Source organism: Nymphaea colorata, chromosome 5 (assembly GCF_008831285.2).
Source record: "Nymphaea colorata isolate Beijing-Zhang1983 chromosome 5, ASM883128v2, whole genome shotgun sequence".
NCBI classification, from domain to species: Eukaryota; Viridiplantae; Streptophyta; class Magnoliopsida; order Nymphaeales; family Nymphaeaceae; genus Nymphaea; species Nymphaea colorata.
Genome location: NC_045142.1, coordinates 1,062,717 through 1,080,614, shown reverse-complemented (window position 1 = coordinate 1,080,614; position 17,898 = coordinate 1,062,717). Strand labels below are relative to the sequence as shown.

General features: G+C 38.4%; 3 protein-coding genes across 7 annotated transcripts; all 3 read right to left on the bottom strand.

The window, feature by feature from the left end:
* Nucleotides 1-928: 928 nt before the first annotated feature.
* On the bottom strand, nt 929-4,593 carry LOC116254095 (uncharacterized). Of its 4 annotated transcripts, none has more exons than XM_050077758.1 (9): nt 4,020-4,593; nt 3,685-3,801; nt 3,304-3,607; nt 2,820-3,219; nt 2,237-2,336; nt 2,081-2,140; nt 1,897-1,980; nt 1,712-1,813; nt 929-1,434 (listed from the first exon to the last, which is right to left on the bottom strand). In XM_050077758.1, exons 1-9 carry the CDS (start codon nt 4,086-4,088, stop codon nt 1,126-1,128), a joined length of 1,545 nt encoding a protein of 514 aa, XP_049933715.1. In that variant the 5' UTR covers nt 4,089-4,593; the 3' UTR covers nt 929-1,125. The 4 variants fall into 4 exon arrangements, with proteins under 4 accessions (XP_049933715.1, XP_049933714.1, XP_031485042.1 ...); XM_050077757.1 differs by having other exon boundaries at nt 1,712-1,819; nt 3,304-3,601; XM_031629182.2 differs by having other exon boundaries at nt 1,712-1,819; nt 4,020-4,591.
* Nucleotides 4,594-7,728: 3,135 nt separating this feature from the next.
* Nucleotides 7,729-17,433, bottom strand: LOC116254097 (elicitor-responsive protein 1-like). 2 transcript variants are annotated; one of them, XM_050077760.1, is made up of 6 exons: nt 17,429-17,433; nt 12,209-12,279; nt 11,939-12,004; nt 9,858-9,996; nt 9,029-9,164; nt 7,729-8,180 (listed from the first exon to the last, which is right to left on the bottom strand). In XM_050077760.1, exons 2-6 carry the CDS (start codon nt 12,273-12,275, stop codon nt 8,100-8,102), a joined length of 489 nt encoding a protein of 162 aa, XP_049933717.1. In that variant the 5' UTR covers nt 12,276-12,279; nt 17,429-17,433; the 3' UTR covers nt 7,729-8,099. The 2 variants fall into 2 exon arrangements, with proteins under 2 accessions (XP_049933717.1, XP_031485045.1); XM_031629185.2 differs by lacking the exon at nt 17,429-17,433 and having other exon boundaries at nt 7,731-8,180; nt 12,209-12,320.
* On the bottom strand, nt 15,755-16,123 carry LOC116254357 (flowering-promoting factor 1-like protein 5). Its single transcript, XM_031629731.1, has one exon. It carries the CDS (start codon nt 16,121-16,123, stop codon nt 15,755-15,757), a length of 369 nt encoding a protein of 122 aa, XP_031485591.1.
* Nucleotides 17,434-17,898: the final 465 nt, after the last annotated feature.

Here is a 17,898-nt window from a genome sequence, read left to right as displayed (position 1 = left end):
AACACAGATTATACATCGTGTTCTCCAACATTAGTGAACACATTAAGGCTTGAATGATTACTTTGCATTTCTGTACTGTTCTAACAGAAGGTTTCTGCCCGGCTTATAGAACAACCAATATAGACTCTCTGTACGAATTAGACACGAAGAGTGAGAGAAAGAAGAGAGAGAAAGAGGGCGAAAACTCCTCCAGAGCTGCTCGTCTCCAAAAATAGGTACATGTCGTGTTTGAGCTTGCGGATCCTTACCAATAAAGTCATGCCATTGTGCCTTTTTTTTGGCAACCGTCAATTTTTTTGAGCATGCAGGCTGAGCTTTTCCGGTTCCGACAGTGCTCGCCAGAATTTCACTATCGAAGCTTGAGGCTTCGCCGTTCTAGAAAGACCTGTAAAACACGTTTGACTCCCTGACACACCGCACTCCACAGAGAGTGTGCTGCCCCGCCTCCGGACGCATGTCGTTCTTGTTTGAATATGCTCTATTTTTACGCTTACTTTACTCACAAAGGAGACGGTTAAATGAATGGAAATCAAACTTCAGCGTTTTTAATTTTAGAATTTCCAAAGGGGAGACCCATTAGTGCAATGACTTGTTGATGAACATGTTTTAACATTTCATCTCATTTTTTGTGTTTCGTTTTCAGCCATATAACACTCCTAATAAGATTTTAGTCCGACAACTGCATGTTCGAACAATATGAATCCAAGAAGCAGCCTTCTCGAAAACTTGTTTCTCTCGTTCTAAGGTTAAGACTTACTTTTCAAATGAACAGGGGATGTACTATTCGAAAGGTCAGTAACATTTTCCCGTTAAGAACCTTTTAACATCTATTCTCACCGAACTCGTAGGCGTCTGAGGTAAAATAAAACATCTAATATAGTAAACCTCCGATTTTTTTTTATTCTTATATTTGATACATTGTCAAAAAAGTAGATATGAAATAAATTCTGGGGTAGGTTTGTCAGGATATGCATCACACATTTTGTACAATTTCTTCTGCTTTTAAGTTTTAACAAATTAACAAGGCGCATATACACTGGACATTTGGAGATGAGTACATAAAATGGGCAGCACAATCTGGCTAGATTTTCGAGTTTTTACCTGTACACAGGAACAATTAATAGTCTATAATGCTAGTATGTAACGGAATTCAGGCTCATAAGGCTGCACCTCCACCATTTGCTGGATCGGCCACTTCCTTTCTCCTTTCAGGCACTCCATTATTGAGTTCGTCAAAGGTGCAGTTCTTGGCAATTGACTGCAAATCCACTTCAAGAGTGATTTTAAGTCATCTGCAAAATCATGCATGTACCATTGCAGTAGCTTGGGTACTACTATCTTTCTCTTAGAAGTAACTCCAATTGAAGCCTGTAAATACTCTGCTTTAGCTGTTGCTAGTTCACTCATCACATTTTCTGCAGTGTACACTCTCACCTATGATTGTCACAAACAAAAAGTTAGATCTGTTTCCTCCAAGTCCTGCAAGCCAACTTCGAGCAAGTAAACTTTAGTTGCTTCCGGTTAATTTTTTAATTATTCAGATATAATTTTGTTCGCTCTTATGGTCGAGGATGGTAAGTCAATTTCAGAAATACTGCCATTTCAAGTCAGTGACAGCCAACAGCCATTTCCGGGGAATTGTTGTAGATGGGGTGACAGGGTAAGGATAAGACGCATCGCCGAACCGCTGGTTGAGGAAGAAATTACTCACAGCAGGGGAAGAACAGCTGCCACGGCAGAGAGCAAAAACCACATTGGGCTCAGGGTAGCCTAAACCATATACGTGCCTCAACAGCTTCTGTTTCTCGTCCATCTTTCCCTTTTAAATAATGACAAAAATTGGATGAGAACATGCAGCATTAATGTAATCTGGACATTCTAATACAGGTAGCTTACACTGGTAAATTTAGAAGGATGTCTGAGAATGAAATGTTCAATTGCCATTGCGTTCAGTACTATACCACCCACGTTTAATGCAGCCTGGTGTATGGGTTTCTTCGATGATTAGGTATTTGATATCAAAACTGGATTTGTCTGCAAAACTTGGACGTGATAATAAAAATGTAACTCTGAAAGTTACCTTGTTCATCAGGGCGAGCAATTTTTCTGGTGCAGAAGGCAATCCATAACGAAGAAATGCCTGAAACAGTCAATTCCAAAGCGGTTGTACACTATACTGCTTTTGCAACTCTAGCAGATGCTAATCCTTGACATACTGAGATTCTGCAAGACTTACATGCATAAAGCAGGCATTGTATGCATTTATCCAGAACGCTAACTTCTCTTTGTATGTCATGAACCTCAAATCCACAGTGCACAGCTTGTTCATCAAGTTTCTGAAAAGAAGTAAGCTTGAGAGTGTTCAAAGTTTTATACGAGGACGTTTGATATGTAGTTTCTGCTCGCGGGAGGGATGCCTGTGGAGCATTCCACCATGGGCAGGGCACACTAGCAGAGACAGAAATTTTGGCTGGTGGGGGCATTAGTTCAATAACCTTAATGTTTTAAGGGGCACCTATATATATATAACCAACCAAATGTATGAAATTATTAACATAAAAATAAGTAAAGTTTGCGAGGCTGGTGTGGGCAACTGCCCACACTAGCCACCATGTGGCTCTGCCACTGGCACGGCGGGTGCATGCAAATGCTGAACGAGGAACGCCATGTTCCCAAAATTGCATGGATTTAAACATGAGCTTTCCCAAAATTGCATGGATTTAAACATGAGCTCCAAGTGGTCCGTGTTGCTTGTCCTGTTCCTAGGAACCAGAACGGGACGCTACGAATCTAAGAAGCGACATTGGTTGTAAGTTTACCTCAACTTTTCAAGATAAGACATGCAATGTGGCATATGGCTAACTTTCAATGAGTTCCTGGTTAACTGAATAAAGTTCTTGTATGGACCAAAATCTCCTGGAATGCAATCGTGGTTGACCACCATGTTGTAAGGGTCAAGCAGAGGACACGAAACATTCGAGAGAGAGATTGGTGTTCTAGAGTTCAGGGAAGGCTTAGAACTGAAGCTCCTGGAGCTCATGCAAGAAAGAGCAATCTTAGGAAAAGTAGCTGCAGTTTCAGTTTCAGGCGATGCTCCTCTGTTCAGTCTTAGAAAAATACTGATCAAACACTTCACCAGTTCTTCAGAGAGTTGGTTGGGCTTCTCTCTGTAGACTTCTGTGACTTTCTTATTGTGGCATCTCTGTCCTTCCTCATTTTCTGCAATGAAAGTAAATGGTTACAAAATAATATTGAAGAATTCTCCTTGAGGAAGAACATGAATTGATGTAAATCTATTGCTACCTCTTACTATGAGGTTGTGGAAATTGCTGCCACAACCCTGTGCTCTGGTATCAGAACAGGGACTCCAAGAGAATGTCCATTCACTTTGTAGTGGAGATCGCTGTAGATCGCCAGGTTCACTTCTTGTTTGAGCGACAGAGGATTTTCTATGATGTTGGTTCCTCTGCTGGAAGGAGTTCCGAGTTATTGATTCTTCAGTTTGTTTTTGCTCATGATGCAGGCTCAGTCTAAGTTCTCTAACTCTCTCTTCAAGATAAGATATCTCTTCCTCAACTGCAGCAATCTCTGAGATGAGAAGCTGAACCTGAAAAAAGATGTTTAAATTGAACCTGCCATTGATGAACTGATTTGTCATTGAAACAAGAAAGACAAGTTTCATGCCTTATGCGGAAGAGAAGGATAAATGTTACGGTGAGGCATCAAGGGTTTATCAAGCGCATTCTGCAGAGCCTTCTGCAATTCTTGCTGCCCTTGCAATATCTTTTGCAACTCTTCTACCTGAGAATACCCATGTCAGACTACCCATATAAGGAAACATGATAAACGAGGCAGATTTTCTTATCACATAACAATTCAAAATATTTAAAAGAGAAAAACCAAGTGTTCTTCCCACACCCACTGAAAAGAATCCACTTTAGTGTGCGGACCATAAGAGCAAATTCAAAATGAAATTGACCAATACGGGAATCCTTGAGATCATACGGAAAAAATTTTACCTCCCCTTGCAGTTGCATACTTTTCTGCTCCATCTGCCTGTTCCGCGTTATGAGATCCTCCAATTTCATGGTATCACAATATAAGACAGAAACTTGAGCTTCAACAAAGAAGAGGAAGCAATAACTATAAACCAGAAAAGCCTGAGAGTCGACTTCAGGGTAAAATGGGAAATGAAATTCCCGCCACTGTCTTCAAACTGAAATAATGGATGCTCAATTATAGCAAATGAAATGGTTTTTGATTGAGAAGAGAGTAAAGAAAGCCAAGGTCTCGAGGAATCCGCCTATGTTTGTAATGGCTTGTGATTTCTGCAAGTTAATGGGAGATCACGGGTTCCAATCTCAACAAGAGAGCGACCATTTACATTAACAAATCCTAGAGTAAGGCAACCACCCCATGATTAATGAAACAAGAAGAGAAGAAGGAGATGAAGTGAAATGTGGGTGTGATTTCTTTAATTTGGTTGAGGATCACATGACTCCACCTACACTTAAAGGCACCCTCAATGTCATGAAAAGCATGAGCACCTTCATTTCCAAGCTTTGGAACAAGAATGGCGGTAGGAAGGCAGTTATATGTGTGATAAATGCTGCCTCCGTTTGAAAGAACCGAGCAACTAAAAGTTGAAGGGAAGGAAGCAGTAGAAAAAAGCAAAAGCTGGGGACTCAAATTTCACAAACAAGAATTCCTAGTGGTTTTGGATGCTCAAAGCTCGTAGAGACAAAAGAAAGAATACAATAAAATATTGACGATGACAGAGAAATGCATGATTTGATCGTCTTCAGCTTTGACTTGAGATTGAAGATAGAATAATCCTGAGTTAAAAACTGCCCAAGGATTGTTATTAGCGGCCTAACGTTTGAAATGTTGCAATTAACGGTAACCTTTATTAGTGATAAAATTAAGGAACGGCTAGCCTTGAATTCAGCAAATGAACCTTCACTGAGTCAAAAAGATTAAATGATCTCTTTTTCCAAGTTTTTGCGTCTGTGCCTGCAGAGAGAGAGAGAGAGAGAGAGAGAGAGAGAGATCTTAAATAGTATAGATTTTTGGCTTTGCAACTAATTCTCTCTCTCTCTCTGCGGGTATGGCTTTAAAACGAGGAAATCTTGGTCTTGTAATCAAGTCAAGGTCAAACCAACTAACTGATCAAGGATGCCATTGAAATATAAGATATGGAATCGTTAAAGTAATGTTTCAGTTGCTCTTGAAATTCATTAAACTCTTCAGTTTGATTCTTTTTTTTTTTGGACCAACAGGCAAGAATTTAATTGGAAACTTCATTTGACTTCACTCGGCTAGATGATGCACAAGGATTTGTCGACCATTAATCTGATCAGATTTCTTCTCCTGATTTGATTATTGAAATCGGATTTTGTATTTGGTGTCAGTTGAAGAAATCGGATCCATTGACACCACCAATGTTCGTCACTAATGAACGAAGTTCTTTGATTAATCTGTAGATCCACTGAACATTGAGAATGCTTTCAAGCGCTTGCAAGATGGTGTATCGTGACAAGGAGATTGCGGGCAGCAGACAAGATGAGCCACCGGACTTTGACTGACCCACCTTGACGTAGAAGCGAGCCATGTCGAGCCCATGTGGGTCTTGATCCTTGTGTTTGTCATTAGATGGTTAACCAGTTTCACTTGTTGGAGGCGCATGTCTGGTCACCGTCAATAACAACACCCATGTGTTTCCTGGTGCAATCTTCTCTTTGAAATGCCACCTAACAGTAAATCTTCTAGTATGGGCTCAGTGACCTACACAGAGAGGAAAGCATGCCACTGTTTCTCTCTCTAGCCTACATCACACATACACGCTATTCTACGTCGACTACAAGAAAGGGATCAATCTATCCTTCTATATCATTAATCCTTTTGGGTGTTCTTTAATGGCTGTGAAAGTTTTTTATGCTGCAACTTGAAACTGGTGGAATTTGAATACGAGTGTATGTATTTAAGACAACAGAAACAGTTCTAAACAATTAAAAATTAAAAAAGAAAAGGCTATTTCTGATCTTATGTTTCAAACGGAGAATTGTCCATATTTCCAACCTACCTTTTGCCCATAATTTTTGGAAAAAAATACCTTTTATGGTAATTTCTTTAATAAAGGTCAGACTTTTTATGAAGAAATAATCAAATAAGGACTTCTAGTGAAGTTTCTGTTAACTTGAGAAACATAAAAGATAAGCTACAATTCTTTTCTTAGTGTTTGTCATGATCCATTAAATTGTTGAGATTAGATGCAATAAATATGGCATCTCATACATCTCAAAACAGAAGGACAAGTATGAGCTTTTATAAGACGAGAAAGCCCAATTTTTATTAAAAATATTGGACTATTTAATATTTGCATCTTCCAAGCTAATGAGCCACATGTCCTTGTCTTCTTTCCTTTTCATTGCATGATCTATCGTGCATTATATCACACAGGAACAAGTTCAATGGCCTGGAACAAATTAACTCACTTTTGAACAATGTCTATTCTCCTGATTGTTTACAGCTTTGGTGCCATTCCATTCTAAGAGAAAATCATGTTCCGACAGGTCATAAGTGTGGGCATAATTAGAACACAAGTGATTGGTATAATGGAGTTGGCCATCACTGTCAGATGGGAACCTGTGGTTCAATCTCCATGAACTTCTTGCGCGGCTGCTAACTCATGCTGTCGAGAGAACCTGTCGCATTCTACTTTGGCTCCTGTTAAAAGCTCAAGGCCTGGCTTTCACTTTGGCTTTTGAGAAAGAAATATAATTTGAGAATAAAATGAAATCTTAAAAGGATGATTGATTCAAAATCTTGGCAAAGCCACTTATTCTTTAAAAAGCACCAACTAAACAAAAAAAAAAGAACAAACCTTTTTTTGTTATTGCTGCTGTTCTAACTACTATATGCCAACATTTTACAGCAAGACTTTCCAAAGAATTGGAATCGAGAATATGGTTCCGTTACAAGCATCAGGCCTCCTTGGCCTTTTGCATCGTCATCAATCTAGTATTGGCACATAATTAGCATACAATAGGTAGACTGGGTATGACATACCGATTACAAAGCTAGCAAATCAACAGAACAGTTGACTAGTTTTTCACTGAGAAAGACACATATGCTTTATCTTGCAGAAGGAGATGCCCACATGGGATGCAGAATCAAGACAGGAAGATATCAATTTCTATGAGCTTGAAATGGTGAACATCGAAGTGTTAAGGTTGTCTTTTTTTTATTTTTCTTTTTTTGTGCAAGCTAGATGCCGTCCAGATTATGACAAGAGATGCACCCCAGGTTTTGAACTCTTATTCAAACATGAAGGTCTTAAGCCGAGCCCACCTAGCCAATGGACAGCATTCGTACTTGCAATTATCTAAGTCATAATTCAAACAGACAAGTGCTGAGAAATATTGACAATCCTATCTTGCCATCACTTAGGCCTCTGAAATATCTAGTATCATATGTATTTCTTCATGCATCCTTTGCCCATTTCATTTGCCTAACAGTAAAGTTCGTGGAATCTTTTCCCTTTTTTTCAGAAAAACCTGCTTAACTGTACCATTTCATTAAAAGGTCTGATCACTCGATTTGAGCTTTATATTTTCATAGTTGAGTGCTGACCACTAGAGGTTTACGTGGCGTTAACTTTGAAGCACTGAATCCAACAATTTACAGTTAATACAATCCTGCATGAACCTCTTCTTCATTCGTACGAGGCTCACCAGCTTCATCCCCACAACTCAATTGATAATTTTTTATAACAAAGGCAAATCAAAAGCAAAAACGGCCAATCTTACTTCATGCTGTCTCTCAAACCGAGCTAATTTCTTAAGCTCTACACAAGTTACACAAGTACAGCGAAGAAAACAATACGTCCTAGGTCCTACCCTAGGTAGGAGGTATCAAGCCACGTAGACATACAAGGTGACAATTGCACTCACAGTGCCAATAACAAATGGAAATTCATATATAATTTACAAGCCACCCACAACAAACAGTATGACTTCATTTTTCGTTGGTTATGTCTTAAGAGAAACGATATGGTAGGATTGCAATTAGACCACATGGGCCACCGTACTTTGCTTTCTCTAGTCCAATGAACTGTGTTTCCACCCACCAAATTCCTCTTCTGGATCAGCACAACTTTTCTGCACTTCCGTATCCTCTCCCTAAAATTCCAACAACATTATAGTCAATAATTAGACATTGCTAACTTCAGAATTGTAGGTTCTCATTCACCAGTCAGTTCTAGATATCTAGATACTAGAGAAAGCACCCAAGGTATTACACCTATTTTGAAATATTTAAGTTTTCCATATTAAGTCTAGAAAGACAGCAAGCAAGGAGTGAAGCAAGAAGCAAAAGACAGGATAGGGTTCCCTTGATAAGGAACCTCCTTATCCTGCTTGGCGGTGGCACATTTAAGAGAAGATATACAAAGATCCGACAACACAAACACCCGAACCAAAAAAAACCCATGATAGAAGACGGAGACTGATCAATGCCTTGGCTAGGACCCCTGCTGTGATAACAGCAAAAACACACCCTACATCAGAAATGCTATAAATGAAATAAACCACAAACCGTATTATGTACAATTACAATTTTTTAGAATGTTTTACTCGTTACACTTCATAAATGATCATTGTATATTTGATTTCACACTGAGAACTATTGTTACTTTTAGATGTCTGGGATCCAACACATGACTGGTGCCTTTGACTGTTAAAAGCCTGCTAATGTCAGAGAATCTGAACATAAAGTGGCCTTCCAGCTTTCGTTACTATCATAGGTGGAAGGTTGACTACTCGCTGGTGAATCGTTTGACCTTTATTATCCACCGTGAAGACAAACAAGCAACCCGGATGCCAGCCTAAGATACTCCAGCCTCTATCAAATAGTTATACTATGCCAATATCTGTCACAGATAGACTGAGACATAATGAATGCAGCAAGTATAATCTGTGGCCTACTGTATCCAGTAAATATAACAGTAATCTGCAATAACTAGTCATACCGTAAATGTAAATGTTAGACCAACTCGAATCTGGCCTCCGTATGTACGGTCTGCTAGAAGGACATTATAAGGACGAACTTTTTCTTCAGCTACACCATTTACTTCTCCTGATAAGATCAAGTCTGTCAAGTATATCCTGCATATGTAAATCGACTTCCTGAAATTATTCATTAAAAAATCTTTGTCTATAATATTCTGCATGATAATCACCGTACTTCCAATAAAAGCCTTAGTAAAATTATGAAAACATAGAGGAAACACTCAGTATTCTGTAACATGTTTAGAACAAAGTCATCACATTCTGGTATTAAAATATCAAAATTTGCCGCATAAAATTAAACTAGAGACTCCCATATACACACATGTGTATGCACGTCCACGTGATATACACATGCAATGACAACGCGGAAGTGCCCCCAGTGCTGATAAATATGAAACTCTCAGACTCTGGCAGGCCATGCACACTTTAACCGAAGGTTTTGGTAGTGAAAGTGATGGTAAGCCGACAATACAGAACGGCAAAAGGAGAGAAAAAAATGGAGGTACTTTGATTCCAAAATCGGCTAGGAAACAGATTGAGTCGCAGTTATAACAATATAAACTCTTACGAAGATCATAAAAAGAAATGGCTTCGACAATAGCCTTATGTCCATTTATTAACATAAATAAATTGGCATTTATGAGACATGCTAAAGTTTCGCTTGGCAAAATATATCATCAGAAAGCAGAATTTACATCTGTAAAATGGTAAACAGATGGATTCACATCGGTTGGGATATTTAAAACATAACACAACTCAAATAAGTGAAAAAGAAGGCATGCCACTTACGTAGTTTCGCCAACGAAATCATCGTTAGAGAAGGTGTCCTCGTCTAAGATCCTTAGCACGAGCTTGCAGGGATCATCAACTTTAGGAAAGTGTACTGGAAATATGAACTTCTCGTTCCATTTTGGGTTGCTTCCTTGGCCTTTAAGCATTAACGAACACAGAGAGAAGAACTGGAATCAAATATTGAGGAAAAACAGGTCTGCACAACAGACCACATCGATCCATGTCAATAATTTGGTTTCAACCAATATACTCGGCAGCCGACGGGCATTCTGGTACCCAATCTAGGAAGATTTGTGCCAAACAGAGGCCAAGTTCGACCTGCATCAATAGCTCCAGAGCTAGTGACAACTAGGAGTTGGCTGCCCTGAGAACATCAATTGGACTTGAGTTTGCTTCGAGATGGACAGATTTTTTATTTGCCAGTAAAGCTCAAGTGCACCCTTATACACACAAAAAGAAAACTCATTGGTAATGTGTGCATGCAGCACCTTTATGCAATGCATCTTCAACTTGCTGAGACTATAAGCAGGCATAGAGTTGTCCATTCAATACCAATTACGCTTTACCCGACCATTTAGACTTGACCAAATATTTTGTGAAGAACACATCTAGGACTTGGCACAGCACAAAACACATGGTAGCTCAAACCTGTGGTCTGTTTTACGTATATATTGTGAAGGCAAAACTAAGGGCAGAGTCTTGAACAAGAACAAATTTGGAAATGAAATATCTATCAAATAAGTTCTCAATGTGAATTCTACATTTGTTGTTAAATTTTAAGAAGCTTGTAAATAAATTTTACAAAAAAAAATAACAGTAGCTGTTGATCAGCTATGTAGTCAAAAGCGCGCTAGGCGCTGGGCAGCAACCTAAACGCCTAGGCTGAGTCACCTAGGTGCCTCAAACAAAAAAAAACCTTTTTTTTTTAATTTCAACGTTGAAAATCTAATCCTTTTTTGTTTTCTCTGCTAATTTCAAAGCCCCCATTTGACCTAAATCAGTTTGTTTAAAGAGTAAGTTCACTTTCAAATAATATAACCCGCCACGTGGGTGGGACTAAAAAATCCAACTGTTTTTAAATGATAGTCAGGGATTATGCAACCCCTAGCAAGGAGGATGAAGGGCTTGTTGAGAGTCTGTTAAAAAGTAACTAAACTATATTACATCAATTAATATATTTTGATATATTTTAGATTGTCCTCGAATGTGCAACAAACATCACCCACGCATGCAAAATCACATATGTCCATATGTTCTTCGTTCTGGTTAGACCTACAAGCTCCCATTTTGGGTAGTTGTTTTAGTTTTTCTCAATGTTATATAAGCCTTTGTAGGCAGACTTATCCGGCCAGGTTCGACGGTCAATTTTATACTTGTTCGGTACTCGTTTCGATATCCACTCATACTTTAAACCTTTAATATTTCATATTTTAACATATCACGAACCCTTAACGACGTGCTAAAAGCTTCTAAGAGTTCCATCCACAACATATGAATGTTTGTAAGGGAGTTATCATGAATGTTTGTAAGGGAGTTATCCGAGATGCACTAAAAGTTTATATATACATATATATATATATATGGGATCAATCAAACCCCCACAACACCTAACTCAAATCAGCTGGCCCTCGGCAAAGTTTTTTAATCGACTGGCCCAAAGTCAAAGAACTGCTTCAAGTCCAGGCCATCACGGCTAAGTATCCAACTACTCATCAGATACCCCTTACCTACCCTTAGTTATATGCATAGATATTTGACCTACTCACTCCATTTTATACTGATAAATTTTTGTTCTTCCGGTCAATTGCTAGGTGCATGTTCTCAAAGCAGGAGGTTGTTTGCGTACTGGACTTCAACCGGAGTGGTTGAACCAGGCCGATTCGACATAAATATCGGGTCGGGTCGGGAAGGTGAGATGCAGTCCAAAGTGGAGAACCATGAATACGATTGCCCAAAAGCGCGGGTCCCGGTTCTATGGATCGGATTGATCCATATGAGAAAATTACTAGACTACCCATTTCTTTCTAATTCTGCAAGGGGAGAATGACGGTAGCAAGGACGAGGGGAAGGAGACGAACCTCTGGCGACGGAGCTCTTGCTTTCATGGCCCCTGCACTGGATCAGAACATACGGGTCCATCTTCCCTGACCGCTCGATTTGAAATGTGCACAGAGAGAGAGAGAGAGAGAGAGAGAGATAAAAAAGAACAATATGAGAAAGACAAAAGGGCCAAATTTAACCACAAATCAAAAATGAAAGCGAGAAAGGAGAAAAGATCAGAAAACCCCAATGGAATTCCAACTTTTCCTTCCGAGAGAGGAGAAAGAGAAAGGGAGAGAGAGACTAACCCATCAATTCGGTGTTATTGAGACCCTTCGCATCGACCAGAAAAACCTCCAGCATTCCACGAGCCATCCTCTCTCTCCCTCTCTCTCTCTCTCGATGATGCTGAAACAACAGAAGAAGAAAGATCTCCGATCGATCATCCATCTTTATAGGGTCTCCCACAGGCTTGCCGCTATTTCCAGAAAAACATGCTTTTATTAAAAAAATAAAAATATATTTTCTGTCAATTTACCGAACACTAGATATTGCCACAAGTGTATTTTGAGCACGCGTTTTAATAAATACCTTTTAAGAAAAGATTAAGCGAAGGCAACAGTTACATAAATCTCAAAAACAAATATTTTTTTCATTACGTGGATTGATTATAAATATAAAAAAAACGTGCACTGATTCTAAATATCAAAAGATAAAGACTTACGAATAGAGTCGAGTTCGAGTTAAAAAATATAGCTGCGGTAAATGGGTTAATCTCAAGCTTAGGGTTGATCAAGGAGTTACGAATAGAATCGAGTTCGAGTTCAGAAATGAACCTGCTTAGGTAAATGGGTTAAGCTCGAGATAGGCTCAACTTGTTTAAACTCGATGAAGCTTGTCGCAAGAGAATATGTTGAAGGTATTTTACAATATTTTTTACTAAAAACATGTTGCTTTAACGCTTAAGTTCAGAGTTACGGAATAATGACAATATAATGCATAGGAAATAAACATGTGGAGCAAGTTTGATTACGTCTTTTCACCTACGACGATACAAATACACAATCACTTTTTTTGATATAAAGTACATTATAAATAAACATGTCATCGTCATGACAGTTTGCTAGATTATGATAACTTGAGGTTTCCAAAAAAAAATTCGCATATATTACCAAGTTTAGAAGTTTGTGGGCGGCAATTATTATAGTTATTAGAGAAAATTGACCATGCAAACTCACCACGAGGAAACGGATCGTATTCGGCCGAAAATCAGGGTCTGATCCGGTCGGAGCTAATGAGAATCTGATTTGGATCCAAGTGGGATCATGGGAACTAGTATTGGATTCGGATCTAAAAAGTAAGCGGTGATCCTAAAGAGTAACAAGGGCTAGCTTTCTCATATAAGAACCAAGAATATCCATAGAGGCGAGTTATTCATGTCAGAAACGTGAAAATGATATGAACACCGATCCAAATCTAAATCATTCCAAGCTAAATCAACATTAATCATAAAAGTTGAATGGGTGGAAATCCTATTCCTCGATTCAAGAGTGTCATGTGTCCAACTTTTTATCTATTTTAAAACTTTTATTTTTTATTTTAATAAATGTTTGTTTAATATTTTGAACCAATTTGCTGTCTATTCATTTGTTAATGAGCAGCAAAAAGGTTGAGGTTGAGGGAATAACGTAAAAGCACATATTGAAATCAACTTGAAAACCACCAATTTACTAATCAAATGCGACCTTAGATGCCTTAAGGGGCATAGCGTAGCTGGTCGGGCTAAGGACTTGTATAAAGTAGGTCTTTAGTTTGATTCTTGTGGGTGTTATGTTCTTGTGTCTTAAAGTGATAGGGCACGACATCCAAGTTGAATGGTGCACTGTTCTATCACTGACACCGACGCAGCTCAGGACCTCGGAGGCAGGGGGAATGAGGGGCCTTTAGGCCTCACTTAAGGCAGTGAGATGATCCTTTCATTCACCCGAAACGCGACCTTAGATTCTATAAGTGACTTGGGGGCATCACGTGCTATTTTACATTAAATTTGGAATATTTTAAAGGTTGCTGTTTTTGAATATTTATATTATTTTTATAAAATAAAAATTGATAAATAATTTTTATTTATTGACAACTTATTCAACAAATTGTGGAATCAGCCGATTGACCCAATCTGTTACTGGGTGGAGCTATGCACCCACTTGCATAAAATGGAGCCCTTTTTAGGTCTGGCGCCCCTTTTAGGTCCGGCCAAAAGTGGACCGACAAAAATGATTGATCCTCAACGACGGACCGGCAAGAGGTTAGGCGTCCGTCCAAAATTATTGATAGAATGGACGAAATGATTGATCGTGATCAGTTCAATAAAGCTGAAGCTCAATCGGTTGAGCACGGATCCTCAATAGTACGTAAAATTTTACACACATAGCCGTAAATTTTTGCGAGGAGGATCGAACTTTTTCTCATATCATGCAAAAGTGGAGACGGAAAATTTATTAATCTAAATTTATTTGCTTGACATGATAGGTGAAGGATAATAATACTTTAGAGGTTGGTTAATCAAAAACTACTTTAAAACTTGGGATAGATTCATGAAATCATTTTACATAGGGTTCTATGAATCTACCCTAAATAAATATAAGGACTAAGTGTACTAATTCTTTGAAATATCTACCCTAAATAAAGTGTACTAATTATAAACATGATTGACAGTCTAAAGGACATACCTTGTAAAGTTATTTGTTTGATCTATGTCCCATGGTCAAAATGATATCATATCAACTTTGTACGAGTATTGAATATATATGTTTGTGCATAATTTTTAGGATCAAATTATTAATTGTCATTCACTTTTTAAAACTACATTTAATGTAACTTTGTGTGTATCTCTTGAACTCACTTTTGCCATATTATTTATTTGGGCCATAAGTTTGAAAAGGACTTCGACGCTATGGTCATCCATATTGAGGTTACATATTTAATTTACAGAGGAAAACCTCACCCGAGTCGACAGACTTAATGCTAGTGCTGCAACTTTCGCGGCCTTCATGAAGAAGATGATAAAATGTATCACTAAGCCAATGATGATAAATATGTTACAAAAGATGTGCACTATTTCTAGACTGATTGAATATTAGAAGTGTTTCAAAATAAACCCATGAAATGATCGGATGATCAATATATAACTTAATTGAAAATGTGGTTCATATTTTATTTAACAAATATATGTCAACATTTCATTCACATCAAAGGTGTGTGCCTGTGTGTGTATGTGGAGAAAACCATTCCACTTAATTAAGGGACGAAAACCAAACCCACTAAAAGTATTTATTAAAATATTTTGTTTAAAATTTAACTATATAGATGTGATCTTATGAGTGATTAACGAGAAACATTTATTAAGTTAGTCACTTTTTTACTTTAATAATTTTTTAATAATAAAAAATAAACTGTTCTTATAACTTAATTTTTTTATAGTAGAAAAGATCAATTTTTTTTACAAAAATAACTTGAATTAAAATATGTTTTATATTAAATGAATATTTATAAACAAATCAACGGATTAAAAGGTTCTGATTTAGTCTAAAATATTTTTTACCACAAATTTAATAGGTCGTTTATCCAAATAATATAGTATTTAATATATATATATATATAAGAGAGAGAGAGAGAGAGAGAGAGAGAGAGAGAGAGAGAAAGAACACTTTCTACTATAATTAGGTTCAACACGTATCATAGAAATACTGGAACTAACACACACACTCACATACACTCTCTCTCTCTCTCTCTCTCAGTCGAATGCTAGTGTACCACACTGGTGTAGTACTGATAGGAAGTGGGCAGTCTGTAGTGTATCAGATCTCGCGAACCTGGAAATGGAGGCGGTTCTTGACGACGATGTCGAACATGTGGGTGGACTTGAACCTGGCGAAGTCGGAGGGGACGGAGATGAGGTCCGCGGTCTCCGGCGAGCGGTGGAACTGAATTAGATCCGGCCGTCCGGCTGCCGGTGCACCGCCGTGGTAGTACCGCTCCCACCCGAGCCCCAGCAGGTAGCGCTCGAGCTGCTCGTTGGACGACACCACCTGGCCGGTGGCGACGTGCACCAGGACGCGCCTCTTCGACCAACTCGCCTCCTTGCCGTCGTCCGTCGCCGCCTCCATGCTTGACGGGCACGCCATCCTCCTCACCACCCCGTGCCTGAACGTCCACACCCCTGCCATTCCTCAACAACTCGGTTCGATCCCTTGGCGAGAAGATTAACTTAAGAAAGAACTTGAAGTTGAGAGGAGGTTCAGAGTTCGAGAGCCGGTAGCAGCACTTGCTATGTGAATTTTACTAGGGCACCTGCCTGATCTCAACTCACCAATTCTGAAGCAAAGAAACCCCAACTCACCAAACTTAAAATGAGAGGTGAGAGAATACAAAGTGAAGAATGAAAACAGGGCGACTGCTAATATATAGCCCCTGGTTGGGTGATGATCGGGCTCAACAAAATTGACCCTTTTTTCTAGTGGGCCAGGGGCCGAGAGATAGTTATGTAACCGGGATGCACCGTGTAGTCCCCATGTATAAGCCTATATAAGTTACACTTACACAAGCTAACCAGCTTTGATATGAGAGCAGTGTCATCCGAAAAGAGTCGATGGAATATTTGCTGCACTAGAACAATCAACCTTTTAGTGCTGAATACTTTTCTTTAAAGAGAAAAGATCGTGTACTTGATGGAACCTGTGTTGTGTTTGGGAAAAGCATTAGGTTGTAAGGGGAGGGATTGACTATACTCAGTCTAACTGGAGTGTAGGGATGGATTCAATATTCTTTTCATGGATGGGCCAAACAGTTCAACCTTTAAATTCGGGTGGAGCCAAACGGAACCGGAATCCAAACAATACATTGTACAATAAAAAAAATTTAATTTTTTCAATGTATTTTTTTTTTTAATTAGCGTGGGTGGGGCCATGGCCTAAGTGGCCCCCCTCCGCCGTTGCTCGTGTGACCTCTTCCACTGTAAATTGGTGTAATGGAAAAAAAGAGAGTTCTCGATTTTGTGTATTTTTCTCCCTTGTTTTATAATTGATAAGAGTCGTATTTCAATATTTTCAATAATGCGTCATATATTGTAAAACGTTTTTGAATTTTTCCTTTTTTTTTTGTCTTCTTTTAAAACAAGTTCATATTGAAGAGGTTATAGTATAACTCGGTGGGCTAAAGGTTTATTAGGAGACACATCTTTGGATATTATGTCTTTGCATTTAGGTTAGGTGATGAGATATAATACAGTCTTTGCTAATGAAGTGATGACAATATAGCCTAAGACATCAGGGAATGAGAGATCCTCTAAACTCTTTTCCAAATAGCATTTACTGAAAATTAATGATTGCTTCTTCATTCCAACTTATATCTTGAATATTTGTTAGCTAGATGAACAAGGATTAGGTCAAAGAGTTCATATAAAATCATCAAATTGAGACTAAATTCACCAAGAAGATGATCAGTAATACTCAAAGCCAGCTATTCTTTCCTGAAACCCCTCTCTTGGAGTCCAGCATAACTTTGGGCCTTGGGTGGGTGTACTACATCTGACATGACCAAACTTTCACCAACTTGTCAGTCTGATCAGCTATGCTATGCTCTGCAACGAAGGCAGAAACATGTTTAAGTTTACATTAGACAATTGAATCGTCTAGATCTGAAACAGTTTGGATCCGCTAGTTCAAAATAACCACTAGCTGTTTAGTTCAAGACAACCACTAGCTGTTTAGTGGATAGAGAAGAATAAACATTTCATCCTCAATTGGGGGTCGAGTACTGTACAAACAACCAATGTTGTAAAACCTAATCGGGAGTCACTGATTTAGCTGGATAGGTTGCTAATTCAACAATAATATTTAAAAACTATTTCAAAAAAATAGTGAAACAAAATGAGCGAAAACTAATAAAATTTTCAAAAAAAAATATCGAATATTTAAAAAATAATAATTAAAACCTAAGGCAT